Source organism: Diadema antillarum, unplaced genomic scaffold, assembly GCF_040938485.1.
Source record: "Diadema antillarum isolate AM-2024a unplaced genomic scaffold, OU_Dant_1.0 seq00000839_RagTag, whole genome shotgun sequence".
Lineage (NCBI taxonomy): Eukaryota > Metazoa > Echinodermata > Echinoidea > Diadematoida > Diadematidae > Diadema > Diadema antillarum.
This window is the reverse complement of record NW_027271715.1, coordinates 140,428-154,654: the sequence shown is the minus strand read 5'-3', so window position 1 is coordinate 154,654 and position 14,227 is coordinate 140,428. Positions and strand designations below refer to the sequence as shown.

The 14,227-nt window shown below is 39.2% G+C and overlaps 1 protein-coding gene across 1 annotated transcript in view; it reads left to right on the top strand.

Annotated features, from left to right (window-relative positions):
* Window positions 1-6,816, top strand: part of LOC139740158 (uncharacterized) — a 39,745-nt gene extending 32,929 nt beyond the window's left edge. The window contains exons 6-9 of the mRNA XM_071650745.1: window positions 388-499; window positions 2,588-2,715; window positions 4,192-4,766; window positions 5,380-6,816. Coding sequence (XP_071506846.1) covers window positions 388-499; window positions 2,588-2,715; window positions 4,192-4,766; window positions 5,380-6,816 — 2,252 coding nt within the window. The remainder of the gene's footprint in view (window positions 1-387; window positions 500-2,587; window positions 2,716-4,191; window positions 4,767-5,379) is intronic.
* The last annotated feature ends 7,411 nt before the right edge of the window (window positions 6,817-14,227 follow it).

Below are 14,227 nucleotides of genomic sequence, written 5' to 3'. Positions count from 1 at the left end.
CGGGATCTAGTCAAAGACAATGTCTTGATAGGAGAACTAACTCTCGAAATGATGCTATACCTACTGAGCGACAAGGTGAGAGTATGGTGAGTCCACCGTCTGTGAGTCGTACAAGGGAAGGCCAGGACGCACAGACAACCAAAGCAACATCTTTCCCTCATGACGGTAGAGCGGGAAAGTGGCGAGAGAAGAACGGCCCAGTGAGTAAAGATGACTTGGAACCAGCAACGGAACATGGAAACAAGCAGCGAGCCAGACCCAGGCTACATGGGGGAGCAAGTCTACGTCACAGAAAGGAAGATAAATGTGTAAAAGGAAGAAAAGTAACAGAGGCAGAGTCAGTTGATGTGAGACAAAATGGCCGTGGAAAGAATAGATTTACCAAAGATCTCTTCGGGATAGAAGACTTCGCAGGAACACTGTGTGGAAGTCCTGCCTATGCTGCACCAGAGATTATTGCCAGGAAGCGATATGGACCTAAGGTGGACGTATGGAGCATGTAAGACGATAATGATAGGTCGCATGAAAAGGGATGGTATACTAGGCCTATAATTTTTGTTGAGATGTGGGATTCAGGTTTTAATTTTGTGCAAAATACTTGCAAACCACTACTAAGTCATAAAATGTTGAAGAGCATACAATCCTAAGAGGATTTCAAAGATTATTTGATGAATATCTGTTTTGAAATGGCTGAGATATTGAAAAACAAAGTAAACAAAGTGGTCATAATTAAAGGTGGGTCCCACCTTTTTATTAGTGATTCTTTGGTTTTGGCTATCTCAGTAATTTTAAAACCAATTTTATCAAATAAAATTTGAATTCCTGTTACAATCGACTGCTCTTTCATATTCTACGGAGGTTTCTCATTATCTCAAAAAAGTTGGAAACCTGAATTACTTCAAATGTAATGCCACTCCGACCTTATTTGAGTTAGCATCACTTGTGGACAGTATAAAAACGAAACGGTACAGATTTTGTTTAATCGGACATAGAGCTGTAGATTTGGAGCTTTTCCTCGCATTGAAGAAACATTGGTAACTGGTCACAGTATTGAAAATTACTGTATTAAATAAGATGATAAGATGTTGTATTTTTAGTCACGAGTTTCTCACCAACCTGAGTTCGAATCTTCACCAAGATCATTTAATGAATTACGGTAAACAAATTGTCATTCGCATTAGATTGTTGTTGAATTGCAACTCCACAATGACAATATTGTCATTGTGGAGTTGCAATTCAAAAACATCTTAATGCGAATGATTTGTTTACCGTTTACTTTGTAACTTACAATCCCTCCATTCACAGCAATATATTCCTGTGGAGGGATCGTAAGTTGCAAAATATGCAATGCAATACTTTTCTAACCCATTTTGATGCACAAACCACTGGGATATTGTTTGGCAATGCCATTGCTACCTCATCTAATTCATGTCACTGTGATTGTGAAACTCCAAAAAAAAAAATGTGAAACTGAAAAATTGCATAACTGTAGTCGTATTTTCATTTCCGCTCGAACTAGTCTGTCTATTTGATATTACTCTTTGAATCAAGCGTGAACCAGTAGTTCACCTTAATAGTGTACCTTCACAGTCCTTGTCAATATCCCTCTATGCAGATGGTTGTTAGGATGACGCTAAGATAATAGCATAATCATCAAACATACATTTTGAGAAACAATGTTGGCATCTACGCAGAAACACAAGACCAATACAACGGTTTTTATTTGTATTTCCATGTTGATTTTGAGATGATATTTCTTTTTCCAAGTTATCATGTTGATTTTTTTCGTTGCGAAACCGTGTCTATCAAAAGGTTCATTTTTACAGCCTCTCCTCTGCTAAACCTGTGTATTAACGAAGTCAAAAGTCACTGAAAAACTAAATACAAACGATGGTCATCTGCTTACTGTGCGGATATTATATACCTTTGTCTCGCATAATGAGAACGAAGAGCAAAATCTGGTCATTTTCGGGACGGAAATGTCAACACAGAGAGACCTGGCATCCTTTGGCGGACACTCTAATTACTCAAGACAAATATTTTAGCATCATTTGTCAGATTACTGATAGCCTATGACTTGACCCATGGTGATGCTAAAAGACATTAGAAAAGGGAGTTAATGGGGGACCTACCGGATTAACATACGCTCAGCGCTTCGTATACGTTTAACAATAGCCGCAGGAATTGGTGTTATATTTTATGATTACGTTTCTTGTGTCATAAATAATCGTGATGACATTTTGCTAATTGGCGCCCCGGCAGTAAAGACCATCTCAGTGTCACACCCTCGCACAATAGCAAACAAATATTATATTAGTAGTCACCATATTTTTAAATCTTGAGTAATTAAGCTGCGATTCATTTAGAAGTGTACTCACATTACCCACAAACCCGTAGAACAAATAAGTTATGATCACGATTAATAGGTCCATGTCTGGATCATAATTATGGTAACATGACAACTTGTAAGACCTGCACCGGAATAGATTTATTTCAGAGATTTAATATAGATGGATTGCTAATCATCAATGATTTATTATTATCATTATTTTTTTGCGTGTCTCTTATTCTTCTTGACTTCTCACAGAGGAGTAAACACGTTTGCCATCCTGACTGGCACACTGCCTTTTGTCGTGGAGCCGTTCAACCTCCATCAGCTCTTGAAGAAAATACTGAAAGGTGACTTGGGAAGACTCCCACCACGACTCTCTTCCGGTAAGATATGGTGTCATTTTTTCAGTACTGGTATTATTATTTTTTTCAATGCCCATTTTACTTTTATTGTCTATACATACACTGCACACTCACACAATCACACAACACACACACACACACACACACACAACATAATATGCATTGTGCACGAACTAGCAAGTACACACTATAGAAGAGAGAAGAAAATGTACTTTTTCACATTATCAAGAAAGGGAGATGTGAATGACTGTTATCATAATCTAATAAGAATAATGGTGGTCAGCAGAAGAAACAAATATGTGATAAGTAGGAGTATAGATGACAGCGAAAAGGAAAAGGAATGGACGGGAGGAAAAACAAGGAAATTGAAATACAATGAAATTCAAAGAAAGAGGGCACAAAGAAGGGAGATAATTCAGGCTCTCCGACTGAGACAAGAATGAGATGAATGGCTGCATTAACAAGACTTACGACTAACAACTCGATATGCATACCACCTTGGATACATTGATACAATGGACATGACAAGCAAACCCGTACAGTCTCTTGAACCCAAACGCGATGCGAGTTTTGTGGAACAAACATTTACGAAATGCTGCCTCTTAAAATAAACGAGTTTGTGTTCGTTGAAAAGTATGGTATCACAGATGGCGTGCGTTGTTTCTCGTATCCTATGTCAAGCTGTGTCACTGAGTAGGTAAGGTGAGACATGGCTAATGAAACCAGTTGTGATTTCAGCCTTGGCGTCAGGTGTAAGTTTCTCATCATGAACGGAATCTTCACTGATACTCAGACGTGTTAGACTCGATCGTCAGCCCTCCTGCTAACACACAGTCAAGTGCATATTCTCAGAACGGACCATTCAGGATATATCGATTTCATCTGGCATTGTTAATTAGTCAGGTGTTAGTAGCAGCAGACACTCAAGCGAGGCATTATGACATCAGATTTTATCGTGTGTGTTAAATCTTTCGCCAAACTTGATTGACGCCGAACTCCGAATAACTCAAAAACTGGTGGAGATTGACCTACACAAGATTATGATTTTCATAAATGTATTTCAATCAAACTGTGAAAAATGGACGTCTGTCTTTGAATGTCACACCGCATAACATCCAATTGTAAATTTTCCCTGCTCGATTGTCGAGATATCAAGAGGAAGAATAAATAAGAACGTAATTAATGAAGTCATGAAGTGTTTACGTGTTTACAGAAAGATGCAACAATTGATACGTTTAGCTTAAAATAAAATTTCCAACATCAGGAATTTGGTTTAATTTGATCTTTGTTTCAAAACGATACCATTATTGACTCGGTATTCATCATTGAAATCATTAATGTTTATTGTTCGAGCTAAGATTGGCACAAGGCTTAAAAATAAAGTTTTGCCTTCCATCCGCCATGTCCACAATGACATTCTCAGTGCGTGTTTTTGTCTATTATTTCCGAAGATTTCATGACTATTCAACCACAATAAATACTTACTGTCATCTGCAGACTGCAAGAACTTTGTACGGACGCTGCTACAACCTGACCCTAAGAAACGACCAACTATTGACGAGGTCTTGTGCCATCCTTGGCTAGCTGGGAGCTTTAAACCACTACATTCGCTCATCTCAGACCCAGCGACCCCGACACCACCCAGCACACCGTGCTCGTCAGTATCCCCTCGAAGAGTAAGCCGTATGCTGCTGGACCACGATGTCATCAAGGAAATCAAAGAAAAATTTGGCATTAAGTCCTCGCTCGTTAGTGACTCAGTGCTGACAGGCCGAGCTGACGAGTTTTCCGCCATTTATTATTTACTCCTGAATCGACGAGCCCACGAAGACGTGCGAAAAATTCGAGGTAGACTTCGAGAGAACTGGGAAACATTTCGAGCGTGCTCCCGAAATGATAGAAGGGTGGATGAAGAAGTAGAAGCAGAGAGAGATGCTAAAGATTCTACAGTCCCTCATTCTGATACAAAGCCCAGCGAACAAACCACAAACACTGAGAGTGGCGACGACTATCATCGGATGACTAACATCGACGACTTCAGCAGCGAGGGAGAGAACATTGTGGCAGAGGAGGTTATTTAGATCCCTTTCACTTCTTTGCAATAAAACATATATAATTAATAGTTAATATTTAAAAGTTGTATTTTTTTTTTGTATGAGCTACCCCATGGAGACTATGAGCTCCTTTGCGGAGACGCCCATTATGAGCTCCCTCGTGGAGACGATATGAGCTCCCTTCTGGAGACATCATGCAGGAATTCCGTAAAGAGGGGGCGCGTTTACCAAATTAAAGGGGGGCGCACGTACCCCTCCCCCATTTTTTCCTTTTATTTCTTTTGTTTCAACAAAAAATGAAGAGGGGGGGGGGGGTGGGGGCGTGCGCCGGTTGCGGTCCTCCCTGGATCCGTCACTGTTTAATATTCTTGTTTAATATCTCTAAGATTTATTTGTTTTACATTACTATTGTCTGGGACACATTATTTGATGTATAAGGCCCCAGTTTTTCTCTCATTCTCTTCATTCTTTAAAACAACAACAACAACAATAAAGCAATATGTAAAATAACTTATATACAACACGATAATTCCATGTGTTAATAGCAAGTATTCATCTGTTTACAATCTGCAGGGTATTAGTCGTACAATTTGTGTTTACCTACCATACTTACTCCTCGATCTTCCAACAGACTGCCTGGCAGATTGCTGGAAAGCGACAGGGCAGCTTTCACTTCAAAATGGCAATGGTGATTGAAGAAGGAGCAGAAAAAATGAACAAAGTGACAGCTGACAGACCTTCTCCTCCACCAACCAGACGTCAAATCTACCGAGAAGTCTTGGACGATGACCTGATAACTGCTCCCATGGCTAATACACCAACGGAGGCCAGACTCGACGGTCAAGCTATCACCAAGAATCAAGGAATCGGCAACAAGTTCCATTCCCGCGGGAATCAGCTGAAGTCTAATAGCGGGAACCCCTGGATCATCCTCTTGGGGCGTGAGACTACGGATTCTTTCGGGAAAGGAAACAGCGTCTCGAAAAACAACTCGAATCTCGCTGGTGTGACGACGGCTTGTTTCAAAGGTAATTATGTAAAGACTGATGGCTGTGAAATCGGTAAAGGAAAGAGACCGAAGGAAACATTGGTTCCTGTTTCTGTGTCAGACGAAGGCAGACCAAGGCAGAAAGCAGTTGGGTTAACTCGACGTAAAACAACGGACGGACGAATTCCTGGGCGGCTTCCCCTCAGCAGCAAACGTCCAGTTCATCTCACATTTCCACAGTCACAGAATTTTTCTCGAACTACATTTGCGTCTCATTTTCGACAAACGTTTGCTGACAGACCACTCAAACAATCCAACTTGAAATATCCAATTCCACGCAAGAATGAAAGCACTGTTCTGAGTCATGCTAATGAAGGAAATGTGGACGGTGGGCAAAAAGGAGTCACTTTCAAGAATCCAAAACCACAGAACCGTTTTAGGACAAATGCGGCTATATTGGGGCAGCCGGAGATGGTGGCTAAAGCCTGTGACACACTGGGAAGCGACAAAAGAGAGCGGGGGGAACATAGGAAACAGAGACATGAAGAAGCCGTGAAAGTTTTCCGCATGACCAGAAGAACAAGCACGGTGCCAAGAGAGTTTATCGCTCTAAGGAAGCGACGATCCTCCCTTCACTCGAAACGAAAAGAAACGAAAAGGTGCCCCGTTACCGTAACGCCAAAATCTAATGTTCCTACACGTGGGAACGGACCGCTTTTAAAGACAAATGTAAAAGTCACTTTAGCAGGCCGTCCTAGCACATCTAGTATAGAGGAAGAGAGGAAGAACCGGGAGAAAGCCGTGGTGTCCATAGCTAAGTCTTGCTCGAGAGCTGAACAAAACCGATCCAACCGTCCAAATTCTAAGCAAGATGGTAACGGAGATCAGCCACAGATGCCGCGACGATTTTCGGCGAGCGACGAGGGTTATGACACGAATCACTCCTTAGAAGGGGAAACAGCCACGCAGAAAAAATTGCCTGACATGGCGTTACCAATGGTCAGCAAAGTCCATACATTACCTTCATATGGTCAGGCTTCAAAAACGATGAAAGCATTGAAATTGACCAAAAAAGACTGAAATGAAAAGATCATCTCCCATCAAATACGCGACTAAAGGAGTTTATTCTTTTCCTTTCTGTGCATGTTTATGAGTACGCTGTGGACCTCCCTACCCCCAGAATCAGCATGACGAGATTGGATAACTGAATTCATTTCACCTTCACAGGGAGATGACAACACACCTCTGTCATGGAAAATTTGCGTATTTCACCTGTTTTTTTTGTTATCATTATTATTTTTCTTTTTGCCTACAAAAATTATGAATCACTGCTCGAAATCTCATTATGTCGACTTCGTAAAGGTGGACATCGACTATCAGAGTCGATGGAAAATTAATGTGCGAATGACATACTGAGACTCACCAAGGCAATTTTTGTCTCTAAAAAATCTATAGGGCGCTTTGGCAAGTTTGAAGATGTCGCCTTCTCGCCTTCATGCGCAAGCATTGATTGATAAAACATTCTTGTCAACATAGTACAAATGAAGTTGCGAATGATGAAGAAAAAAAGGCATTCATTTTCGCCTATACTCAACTAGAATTTGCGTTGTGCCATGCACGCTAGTGTCTCAGAACGGTAATGTTATGAAGATGTCACTGACAATAACAAATAACAATGAACAAGTAACGTTCTAAACTGGCAGTTAAATGTTATTTTTATTTTTTTCTATCTACATATATCGCTAAACCGTAATATATTTGTTTAAAGCAATGCATAATAACAAATCAATATTGCGTAAAATGTTCAGAATAAATATGCAAATTGTACGGCTCCGCTCCGCCTGTTAACTGACAAAATTTACGAAATGATTGTTTTTTTTCCGAGCACCAAACATAACGCCAACTTATTCTTGACTGAATCTACACTATGACAAACTTGCATACATTGAAGCTGAGGTATGGAACCCCTTACCTGCTGATTAACGAAGCTGACCTTTCACCCGACTCTGTACTACAATGTGTTATCCTTGTTGTCATTATCAATATTTTTTTTCTACCTCATGCACTTCTTTTTTTTTTTCTAATGTAACCATTGGTAGTATTGCTGAGGTTATATTTCAAGTATTCCATTTCTTAGTCATATTATGTTGAACTTACTTTGTACAATGACACTTCAAATAAGCTAGGCTCGGAGGTAGAACCCTCAAAGCAACCAGCACATTTTAGAGCACTTCATCTTCTGTTCTTTGTTTTTTTTTTAAATTCTATTTGATTTTTAAAATTTTGTCTATTATAATTTATTCATTTGTGTACCATTATTATAATTATTATCATTCTTGTTATTATCATTATTGTTATTCTTATTATTGTTATTATCATCATCGTTATTATTATCATTATTATTATTATTATTATTATTATTATTATTATTATTCATTTTATTTAGTATTACTATTTTTTTACTGATACAGCATCTTGGTTGTACGTCCGTGTCAGATTATAGATTATTGCGATGTGTAGTTACTAGCATACCGATATTATTTGATACTGCATAGGTTGAAAAATATATGAAAATTGTGGGAATTTCTTGAACCTTTATGCAGAGGAAAGGAAAGGTAATTTGTGCCATAATATAATTGGAGGCATCAAAATATTCATCTGTTTAAAAAAAAAACAGTCATCAAGCCTACAGAAAATGTGCATACTTTTGTAGCATATCAACATTTTTATAAATAAGGATGACTGACTTCATCAAACTCTGGCAAACAATAAGTGTAACAGTCATCAACACTGGTGTCACATAGGCATCTGTCCTGAAATCTACTACACAATGCTGCGAGACGTTTTTTATTTTCATTTTTATGGATAACATTTTTTCCAGAAATCCCACCTCTGACAGTTAACATGTATAGGCTCATAGCTACTGTGAGTGTACCATCAGAATGGATATAGTTATATACGAGAACCACACGCTGAGAATAAGGAATGAGCAAAATCAGTGAATAAACGTAATTGGAGTTTGATGTTTTCAAGGATACATGTTGTACCATCATCTCACAACTCGTGTTGTTTGTGCATGGAAATGATGTATGATAAATTCCATGTCCATAATTTAATGACTGTTACAAACCCTTTCGCTTTGACAAAACTCGTATAATTTGATCTGCTGTAGGACACTCATTCTTCATCTTGAATTCATGGTAAAAAGTTGGTAAAGATAATGTGTACAAATACACGTGTATAAGAGACATGTGACGTTGTGACGTCACACCTCACCTAATAAGCATATTCATGCTTGTGACCAATGTTACATATAAATTTGAATATGCAGTGACATTTTTGTCGAGCCCACAGGAAGTGAGGGGAGACTAACTAAGGGATCGCCTGCGGCGTGCATGTCCGTCCGCCGTCAGTCCGTCCGTCCGCCGTCCGTAACGCTACAAAAACTTAAATAACTCCCTACCGAGGACTTCAATTTCAATCAAACTTGGAGGGAAAAGTGGTTATACAAATTTACACATTTGACCAAACATGAAGGCCACCTCAAGGTCAAAGGTTACAGCCAGGGGTCAATGAACTTTAAGACCCAATGTGAAGTTTTACGGCGCGTTTCAATTATGGCCCATAACTTTTGATCCTTATGTCCGTTTGTGACCAAACTTGGATGGTAGATGTCCCTTGGGGAGTTGACGGTCACCACAAGGTCAAAGGTCATAAGCGGGTCACTGCACTTCCGGGAGTTAGAAAAACATTAATTTTTCAACGCGAATGGGCGAGGCACGTTTTGGCACTTTCCTTGTGATTTCTTTATTCCGCTTTGGGTTAGGTTGTACACGTGACTGTATTTCTAACCATGTGTCATTTCGCCATGCTGGAAGTCTGGCAGTTCTCCAACATCCCTCGATCAGAGCGAAACTCTTAAGTCAAGTCAGAAAGGAAGAGGGAGAACTAGAGAGTAGGCCTATTATATGGTTATAGTTCGTGACTCCACAGGTTCGGAGGTCCGAAAAGTCAAGGTTCGTTATTCCAAGCCTAATTTCATTTTCGGACTATCGAACCTTCGGAATAACGAACTTTTTTTTCCCCCATTTTGGATTAACTAACCTTCGGAATAAGGAACCTTATTCGTTATGGGACAAACGAAAATCGGAATAACTTCAAAAAAGTTCAGATTAACAAACCGTACTTCATTTTCGGACCTAACATACAGATACATGTATTTATAACTACAATGTAGGAATTTGTGCGTACGAATATCACCCGAAGCAAATCAGTCGCTAGTGATGACTAGCCTAGCTAAGTCTGATGATGTGACGTTTAGAATCACATGTATAATAAATCACTCAGTTATATACAGCGTAAGTTAAAAAAAAAAGAATTACATGGAAAATTTCCATTAATTTTTATTAAAAAAAAAAAGGCGCTTGTTGCGTTTCCAACGACAACGTTTGACACGTGCTGGGTGTACTTGTAGACAAACTGTGTACTAGTCAGGGCCGGCGGGCATCGTTTTTTTTTTTAGACGGCACAGATTGGGGCATGGCGCGTATTAAACCTATGGGAAACACGTTGGGTTAGGGTTAGGGTTTAGGGTTAGGGTTAGGGTTAGGGTTAGGGTTAAACTTAGGGTTAGGGTTAGGGTTAGGGTCCCCAATCTGTGCCCTCTAAAAAAACACGCCAGCGGGCAGCTGAGGAAACCCGGAAGTGGAAGGAGAAAGATGAGGTCAAGACCTTTTTCTTTCTTTCTTTTTTTATTTGCTTGTCAGCTGCAGAAACCCGGAAGTAGAAGTTGTTTTGTTTTGTTGTTTTATTTGCTTATTAGATCATCAAACCCGGAAGTGCCTCCCTCCCACTTTTGAAAACTTCGGTAAGTACGTGTAGGCCTAGACTACCGCTGAACTGAACGGGAACGAGCCATTTTAACAGAGGATATGTATACATGTATATTCAAGCCATCGGAGATTAACTAGGTGTGTGTGTGTGTGTGTGTGTGTGTGTGTGTGTGTTTGTGTATTTTGGTATGTGTGGTACACATGCATTATTAATTCTGTTACGGATGTCATTTGGACGTGCAAAAACCAAAGTAATATCAAATCCCAATTGTTTTAATCAAACATCGTATAATTAAGCATTATACAAGACTGTGGCAAAGGTCAATGTTTGCACTCTCTCAAACAATGATGTGAGTGTGTGTGTGTGTGTATGTGTGTGTGTGTGTGTGTGTGTGTGTGTAAGTGTATCTGCTCATCCAAGCATAAACACATGCAACATAGAAACAATTATGAATGATGTGGGATAAGACAATCTCTTAAAACATGTACAATTAGCTTTTGTTCATAGTTGTTTTTCAAAATGAATTGCAATTTTCGATTTGTATTTTTTTATTGACCGACAATGTATAGTTGCATACATGCATGACCTCTGAGTATATGTTAGCATATCAAAACTCATATTTCATTTAATACAAAGACACTTTCTAGCCTTTCTCTGTACAGTGTATATTCTTTATTTAATAAAAATCACTCTACATTTAAAAATATTACTTTCTCACATGATACTTTATGTACTGCGAGACTGTACACTGCATTTATATCTAATAATCATACATCTCGTACATCATATCATGTATGTGAACATGCACATGCATCTCCAAGAATTTTGCTCAGACAGTACCATTATATAAACTGACAGTTAGCACGATACATAATTATACCCAGTCAATTTATGTAGCAACAGCAACGTAAGTACACTTTGTACGATGAAAAGAAAGAAAGACTTCTTACAGCCTCGTAATAAGAAAGATTTGTCTACACTCAAATTATCACAGAATAATGGCTTGGGCAACACATCAATAAAATTCAATTTCATAGAAATATTTCATGTACAATTTGTACAGGAAATGGAAGCAGTATGAGAAACCACTTCTGCTGTATCCACCATCTTTCTCTAATACACTAGAAGCTGAAGTAACATGTACACTGCCATTCACACAAGGAAGCTAAAGTCATCTGGAGGTGTGTATAAATTATCTGATCACTAGGATCTCTAAATGCTTCACAATGAATAATCATTGTCATCTCAGTGAGAAGAAAGTACAGAGATTTAATTGAGCATCTTTTGCCAACTCCCACAAACCCCACAAAAAATAAAACAAAACAAAACAAAACAAAACAATAAAACATAAAGACAGGTGCAAACAGACCTGAAGACATGAGAGATTTGTGATACTGAGAGCAGACAAAAAGTACTATATGTCACAATCTGTCTGTCCAATCATGATTACTATGAAATAATACAGTACTTATAAAACGCAGATTTCAAAGAAAATTGTACTGAAAAGGAGATCGCCACAAAAATAGTACAAAATGGCATTGGTGGTCACAGCAATGCTAGAAAGTGGGAGAAGATGCTGATGGTTGAGATACAGTGCACTCCCGTTATAATAAATATGGTGATAACGAAATCTAGTGATAACGATATACAAATTCAGGTTGCAACATTATTACCCACGCCGATGAAAATCGGCAGGGGGTTATGTAAAGGGTTCCGTATGTTTGTTTGTTTGTTTGTTTGTTTGTTTGTTTGTTTTTTGTTTGTTTGTTTGTTTGTTTGTTTGTATGTTTGTTTGTTTGTTTGTTTGTTTGTTTGTTTGTTTGTGTACAAGATAACAAGAGAACGGGAAAACGGATTTGCACGAAATGTTCAGGGAATGTTTGGATAATGACAGGAAAGAATCGATTAGATTTTGGTGATAATCGGTTGACCCTTGCAAATTCTGTGTGACCTTGAAGTTTTGACCCCATGGTATAGTGACCATTCCGAAAATTTCCCGTTTCTCACTTTGCGATTTTCCGCTACCATACGAAGACATAAACTCCCCAACGATCCGACTTCGCTGCTCAAATGTTCGTAAGAATTCCGAAATTTACGTTTAGGCCTATTTGAGGGACTATGTCCTTCTAGATTTATGAAAGTTCGTTCTCCGTCATCACAAACTGGCCCGTATTTTGATGATTTTTCAAATCAACATTGATTGTTTTTTTCGTTGGAGGAGCATTTTGCTCGGTCGCAGTCACACTGCACGATATGCGCGCTCAATGTCAATGCGTGTGCAAGGCCGCTGAAAATGCATCGCGCTCTACACTGTTGGTGCAAAATTGCACCGGGGACGTTGCGGCGCTCGTTGGTGGGCTAATACTGGTGCAGTAGACATTTGCATTCAACCCTTGCATTGAATAATTCCCGTAGACACTAATCATAGGGGTAATTGCCTAGGGGGTACGTAAATTTTGTTTTTCTTTTTTGCTTTTGTGGATACCATCAAAGATCGTACACTCATACGACCTTTGATATTTGATGATTTTTCAAATTAACATTGATTGTTTTTTTCGTTGGAGGAGCATTTTGCTCGGTCGCAGTCACACTGCACGATATGCGTGCTCAATGTCAATGCGTGTGCAAGGCCGCTGAAAATGCATCGCGCTCTACACTGTTGGTGCAAAATTGCACCGGGGACGTTGCGGCGCTCGTTGGTGGCCGAATACTGGTGCAGTAGACATTTGCATTCAACCCTTGCATTGAATAATTCCCGTAGACACTAATCATAGGGGTAATTGCCTAGGGGGTACGTAAATTTTGTTTTTCTTTTTTGCTTTTGTGGATACCATCAAAGATCGTACACTCATACGACCTTTGATATCATCACACTCTCGGCTTGCTATAATCAAAATATCCCGCAAGAAAACGGCGTATTTCTCGATTTTTAGCGCTTTTTCCGCGACCCGTCGCGTAGACAATACTCTTAAAACTGGACTTAATTCGCGCGCGCTTGGAAAAGTTCCGATTCTGCACTTTTGACGGTGGAATTTGGGATTTTCGATGGATTTTTGGAGGAGACTTAAGGACTTTCCTGTACGTGAATGAGTGTTAATACCGTATGTGTAATTATGTGATTTGCGTGTGATGTGACTGTAGAACCAAAGATCGTACACTTCAGTGTACGATCTTTGGTAGAACTCACTGGCTGGTGATAAAGCACACTGGCAATTAAGTGGCCGAATTCTGGTAGATGACCGAATGCACATTATGTTTACCCCGACTTTGTACTTAGGCGTGGGTCTGCCGCCTTTGACGGCCCCTCTCTAGTTCTCTGTATATTTTTTTACTGTTTGTTTGTTTGGTTATAACAAATTTTTAATATAATAACAAAAGAAAACAGCCAGTCCCCAGGACTTCCTTATAAGGGAATCTACTGTACCTGAAACTTGTCTTATTGAGGTTCATGGTTGCAGGAATGACAAGAATGATGAAGAGGACATGGGGAAAGTTTGCACTCATTCTTTGCTCAACTTTCATGGTTAACATACCTTTAAAAAAAATCGCCATTATCAGAAATGCAAAAGCTTATACATGTACGATTACACTGACACATACATGTACATTGTAAAACCCTCCATGTTTTTTCTAGAACAACTCAAGGAGAATGCATTAT